The 6,512-nt window shown below is 38.0% G+C and overlaps 1 protein-coding gene and 1 long non-coding RNA gene across 8 annotated transcripts in view; one reads left to right on the top strand and one right to left on the bottom strand.

Annotated features, from left to right (window-relative positions):
- Window positions 1–2,434: 2,434 nt before the first annotated feature.
- Window positions 2,435–5,158, top strand: LOC139607289 (uncharacterized). The gene is made up of 3 exons (XR_011684826.1): window positions 2,435–2,575; window positions 2,673–2,776; window positions 5,019–5,158. It is a non-coding gene; the product is annotated as an uncharacterized lncRNA (long non-coding RNA).
- ptprz1a (protein tyrosine phosphatase receptor type Z1a) overlaps window positions 4,150–6,512 on the bottom strand; it is a 79,447-nt gene continuing 77,084 nt past the window's right edge. For all 7 annotated transcript variants that reach the window (XM_071459993.1, XM_071460001.1, XM_071459957.1 and 4 more), the window contains 2 exons: window positions 6,314–6,449; window positions 4,150–5,162 (listed from right to left, as the gene is read on the bottom strand). In XM_071459993.1, coding sequence (XP_071316094.1) covers window positions 5,019–5,162; window positions 6,314–6,449 — 280 coding nt within the window. In that variant the 3' untranslated portion in view covers window positions 4,150–5,018. The remainder of the gene's footprint in view (window positions 5,163–6,313; window positions 6,450–6,512) is intronic.

The raw sequence follows: 6,512 nt of genomic DNA, 5'->3' as shown, positions 1-6,512 counted from the left end.
TCAGCTCATGATCCATTCAGTAACTGAAACATGATCAGTACCAGCAGCACTCGGCGTATGTCGAGCACAGAGGTAGAAGATTTCTTGATTTGTTTTGAATTTGTTTTGAAGAGTGATTTCTGTACTTTTGGAAGATTGTAAAGTTTCCAGACTGGTGAGTATTTATTTTCTGCCACCTGAGCAATATTTATTTAATTTTCTTTTTTTTGGGGGGTTGGGCTTATAAATGGCTTGTTACATGCTTTAAATGGGGAAAGAAAACCTAGTATGTACCTGAGATATATTTTTTTAAATGATATATCCATATATATATATATATATATTCCTGATATGTCATTTATATGTGAGCCTCAAGAAGGTTTTTAACAGCAGTGTGTTATTTGAGATGTTGGTAGATACGTAGGTTTGGATCTAAATAACACACTTGACTTTTGTTTCCATCAGATTTAAAAAGAAATAATTAAAATCAAAGTTTTACAAATTCAGGTGAAACCTTCAGTACGAACACATTCATATTTGTCAAGTAGAATTTCAATCATAAAATACTGAATATTGTTTTGGTATTTTCACTGATCAACCTCCAACATGAACACAGTTTTTATTTTTGTTTCTTTGTTTTGTCTGTTATTTCTGAGTTGACATTTAAGCAAATTGATGATTACAGAACACGCTTGTTTATAAAGGCTTGTTTGATTGCACATTTTACTTTATAAAAATGTAAAAATGGTTACATCAATAAAAATCATTCTGTTAAGTTCTTTTTTTCATCTTTCATCCTTTAAAGAAAAAGAAAAAAGACATAATTTGGATAATGTAATAATCTTTGCTTTATTTTTATTCATACTTCCATTTGTCTTCCATTACCCTTTTGACACCTCACACCCTTCATAATTGTTTGCCTTACCAGTACAGGTAAGAAGGAATGCCTTTTTTTTTAGAATGGTGTTTGAATGAATGGAATCTTAAAGCGGTTACTGCAAAATGTTTTTCTAACTTTCTGAACATGTTTGCAGCCCCAGCCTGTTGCAGGTTGGTTTTGATCTGGAAGACCATCGCTCCACTCAGATTTTTGTGTTTCAGATGTATTTGTTAACTCTTCCTGAAGAAGAAAACTGGAGTGAACAGAGCTATAACTATTATGAACGTAAAACATTTTGTAATTTAATTTGCTAATAATATTTATGTAACTGTACAAAAGTAAAATTTTACAATAGGATTTTTGACCTTCACTTCTTCAGTAAAAGTTTGGAATACTTCTTCCACCTCCGTATCTATTTAAGTTCTGAGCTTATTTGCCTGTTACTCTGGACTCAGTAACAGGCAGCAGTTAAAAGTGTAAATACTTAACATTTTGTGTTTCTGATCCTATTCTGACATTTTATGAGTCTCCAGCTCAGCTCCTCTGAAAAAAAACACAATCAGCTCTTTGCTTCCACTCAATTTGGAGGCAGCCATGCAAACTAGGCCACCAAGCAGGGGATAATTGGGCATGTAATTATGAAAAGTCAAAAATGCAAATGAATGTGTGGTTACGGCGGCCGGTCAAGATGACGTCTGGACACTTGACCTATTTTCTGTCCTGAAAAGACGCGTTTCTTGCAGAGTCTTAGCCTGGATTAAGACATGGGAAATCAATTGGAATAACTGGTTCAGCGCAGGGATTAAAGCATGATTCCATTAAGGGAAAATACACAGTCCATTCAGAAAGTATTCAGACCCCTTCACTTTTTTCACATCTAATTATGTTGCAACCTTATGTTAAATCATTTAAATTCATTTTTCTGCTCCGCTTATACACCTTGATTGGAGTCCGCCTGTGGTAAATGTAGCTGATTGGACATGATTTGGAACGGGACACACCTGTCTATAGAAGGTCTCACAACTGACAACCAAGCCATGAGGTGGAAGGAACTGCCTGCAGAGCTCAGACAGGATTGTGCACAGATCTGAGGATGATAAAAAAAAATATGCTGCACTGAAGGTTCCCAGGAGCCTCAGAGGCCTCCATAATTCTTAATGGAAGAAGTTTGGAGCAACCAGGATTCTTCCTAAAGCTGCCGTCTTGCCAAACTGCACAACTGGGGAAAAGGGCCTCGGTAAGAGAGGAACCCAAGAACTCTGTCTGTGCTCCAGAGGTCCTATGTGAGATGGGAGAAACTTCCAGAAGGACAACCATCACTGCAGCAAAGGAGCACCCAAAGAACTCCAAGACTGAGAGACACAAGATTCTCTTGTTTGATCAAACCAAGATTGAACTGTTTGGCCTCAATTCTGGAGGAGGCTATATCTGGAGGAAACCAGGAATCAGACTGGTCAGACTGGAGCAGAGATAGCCTAAGGGACAACTCTGTGAATGTCTTTGTGTGGCCCAGCCAGTAACCTGTCTTAAGCCCAATGGAACATCTCTGGAGAAAATGCCTGTACACCGCCGGTCCCCGTCCAACCTGACAGAGGTTGAGATGATCTGCAGAGCAGAATCACAGGAAATCCTCAAATCCACGCGCGCAAAGCTTGTGATGTCATAACCAAGAAGACTTGATGCTATAATCACTGTCAATGGTGCTTCAGATGTGGGGTATTGAGTTCAGACTGACAAGAGAAATGACAAAGGAATTCGTTTTCATCAGACCATGACTGTATTTTCTCATTTTCTGTGTTCTCTCCTCTGTCAGGTTCACCGGGTGTCGCTCCATCATTTTGACCTCTGACCTCCGACCTCCTTGTTGTTGTCACCTGTGAAGCTGGTGATCGAGGAGCTGAGACTCGTTCTGCTGCTGTAAGTCACTTTGCATAAACACATCTGCTAAATGTCTAAAATATATAACCCACTTTCTCTGCCAGTGTTTGATTGGCTCTTCATCTTCCAGTGTGAATCATCTCAACACCCAGATTATTTTTTTAATCCCAGAAATCTAGAATTCAAAGACGACCGTTAACCTGATGTCAAACATTTCAACCACGACTGGCAAAATTAATATGAAATTTACTATGAATATTCAGAGATTGAACCCTAACTTTTCAGCCAGGCCCCTGACCTCTCCTCTAGCACCACCAGCACAAAATTTTCACCATAGCTCAAGGAAAATCTGAATCTAATGGTCAGATTTCAGTGAGTTGTCCTGACCACATTCATGCTCCCCAGAGGACAAACTTCACATTCTCATATTGTGGCTGTAATGATCACTGCAGCCACACTTCAGACTGTCAGTCCTGCGAGGATTGTTTTTCTTCTACAGTGTGTTATGTCAACACACCATCGTCCACTGAACTCAAAGAAATCTTCAAACATTGCAAACAAGTTTTTATACTTGGGTGAGGTGGAAAACGAAATAGCAAAATGTGCCTATACAAATTAGCAAACAGGCTAACTACCTAGCAGTTTTCAGTCGCTTAAATAATGTGAGAACAAATACATGAAATCCTTTTCCCCTTATTTAGGACTGGCAATGCAAAGCCCAAAATAAAGTAAGCAGTTTTTCACAGCTGCAAAAAATTAAATTAAACTGCAGGTGGTGGTAAAATGTCTCCAGGAATTTTTTTTTTTTTAAATAGTTGGAAGAAACATCTCACTTTCTTTGTGAAGCTAACTTGGCAGTGACATTCTGCAGTCACAGTTTGATCTGAGTTTTAACCTTTTTCCTGTAGCAAATTTTGAGAAAAGCCTAGAGAGTGAAATTAGCAGAATCCATTGGATGACGAACCAGGATGATGATTAGTATGACAGCCCGATGCCATGGAGTGTTTCACACCAATGCTGCGTTCACATCAGATCATTAAGACCGTAATTATGGTTAGCCTTGTAGGAGATACTGTCAACACATTGGTGAGAAAAGAGCTTCAAGGCCACTGTCACTGGCAGTTACATCTTAATAAAATATTAACTTCAGTTCTGGAGCATTTAGGCTGTTTATCTGGAATGACTACATGGCTGGCGATGGGGTTAATTACCATGGAACAATGTGTGAACTCTCCAAAGTCAGAGTAATAATTTGCAGTTCTTCCCTGGCTGATGTCACACTGCCTTTTCCAACCCCTCCCTCTCCTGCTTCGTAAAACACCTGAATCCTTCAAAATGTGTAGTTAAGGGTCACCTGCTGTGTATTTGTAATTGTGGTTCTGTACACGGGAACAAAACAGTCTACCAGGCACTTTCTTTGGTGTTTCACTTATTTAATCCCCTATCTAATAATCCAGCAGTGTTTCATGATCAGCTAATAAAAAAACAAACATGTCAGTACCCCATGCATCACATTTAGTCTGTTACAAAATCCGGAATATAAAAGCATTAATGTTCTCCAACTAAGCAATTAGAATTAAACCATAACATTTGAATGCACTAAAAATGGTAAATATAAAAATCTAAAAGTATAAATAGAAATTTGGTCCATCGAGGTGATTACTATAATATTATTTACATTAGATTATTATTTTTTATTATTTTAGGCCCTTATTTTATATTTGACTTCAATTGCACACTGCTGCTACTGTTGTGATGGTATTTACAAAGAGGAGTTCAGTGCACGAGCTCTATAAAAGACAAGCTAACAAAATATCTCATTTGATGTAAAAAGATGCAGTTTTTCCCTTTTTTTCCCCATTTGGCTCAGTGCCAATAAATACAAAGGTTTAGGAACAGATTGTTAGTTGAGTGAAACATCTCAGGGCAGTACAGCGTTACACATCGGACAGTTAGTCTACAGCTTGTATCAAAGTTAGACGTACAGGATGAAAAATACAAAAAGGCACACATTACAAAACCGTAGGGAGTCCAGATCCAGCAAAGAAGAAAACTTGTTCAGTACACGCCAGCCTCAAACTACAACACACTCAGTCCTGAACGACAAGGATTTTTTTTTATTTAGCTGTAGTGTGAGTCTGTCCTCAGAAGTTCTCTTGGTGGTTGAAGAGGAACGACCAAATGCTGTTGCTCATTTGTAAAAGTTAAAAGTTCTTTGTGTGTGTGTGTGTGTGTGTGTGTGTGTGTGTGGTTTTTTTTTTTTTTTTTTTTTCTTGGGCAGTTAGACCAGGGATTCAAGGCTCTCTGCAGTGCTGGCAGTTCCCACCACGATCGTTCCGTTGTTGTCGGAGGACTGGAGGGTTTTCTCATCTTCTTGCGTCCCAATGAGACTCAGCATGGCTTTGTACAGGAACTGGTACTGCTCCTTTTAAAACAACAGGTAACAAATTATTAGTTGATGTGTACAGTATCTCAGTGTTATGACTGTTTTCTTTAGCAATTGATCTGTTGATCATGTTTTTAATAATAAATAATTATTATTTATTTATTTATTAATTTCCCACGGCCCAAAGTGATGTCTTCAAAAGACATTTTTTGTTCAACTTTCGGTACAAAACCTAAAGATAACTGTGGTGACACATTATTTTATGGATCTGTAATTTCCAAATTATTTCCTTGAAAGTTTCCTAAAAAGAACTATGAACATCAGTTCTGATGATAGGGACAATATGAAGGTCCTTGAAAGAAGGTCTATTTTACTAAAGGGAATATTCATTATTATTCATTTATCATTGAATCATATGCTTTTGACCGGCTTGCTGTGCACTGGCAAAAGATTCTTTAGGCCACTCTCGAAATTAATTTGAAGTACCTAACTGTAAATGTACCAACTGAAAACTGTCTCCATTTTGTCAATAATTACAACCAAATTATATAAAATGTAAAACTTATTTGGAAATTACAGTCTCCTGAAAATAACACCAACAATTTATAATTAATTCATTATCATAACTACTTTTCATGTCAGATAAGATAAAATAGCCACAGTGGGGAAATTCATAGTGTTACAGCAGCAAAGTGGCAGTGCAGAGAAAAGAAAGCTGCAAAGAAACTGCAATAACAGATATTTAACAAAGATAAATAAGAATATAATAACGTACAACAGTAGGAGTGTATGTAGATAATGTAACTGTGTACCATTCCAAAGTCATCCTCGGTTAGCTGTGCTAAAGGATAGCTTCATGATGGACCTTCTGATTCTTCAGAACCAGATGCAGAGAAGCATCAGGAGTCAGGTCTATGAGTAGTATTTGAAGTATCATTAATGTTAGTACTACTACCAGTACTGGTGTATTTCCTGCCCTCTGCTAAAATTTGTTTGTTGCTCTAGTGTATGGATATGAAAGCATCAATATCTCTGATAAATAATTTGATTGGACTTTCAACATAATGATGAAAAAGGAGATTATTACACAGTCATCACTTAGAAAAAGGTGATGGACAAAATATGCCAATACGGTCTGAGACACACAGCACACTATCATCAGCATACTGTGAGACAGACTGAAGGCTTACGATGTCGCTGAAGGTTCCTGGTCTCATGAGGTTTGTCAGTTTGGCCGCTTGGAAAACGTCGACTGCACCTTCGGCCTCCAGCTGGCGACTCAGAGACAATAGAGCGCAGAACGTTCCTGCTGTGACTCCGCCCACACTGGGGGAAAAAAAAAGGGGTTCCTGATTTTCACTCTAAGACATCCTCCTCACTCCGAACAAG

Source organism: Trachinotus anak, unplaced genomic scaffold (assembly GCF_046630095.1).
Source record: "Trachinotus anak isolate AG129_WGS33_773 ecotype Australia unplaced genomic scaffold, CSIRO_AGI_Tana_v1 ptg000002l, whole genome shotgun sequence".
Lineage (NCBI taxonomy): Eukaryota > Metazoa > Chordata > Actinopteri > Carangiformes > Carangidae > Trachinotus > Trachinotus anak.
Note: the sequence above shows the minus strand (reverse complement) of the source record. Positions and strands in the feature narration are given on the sequence as shown.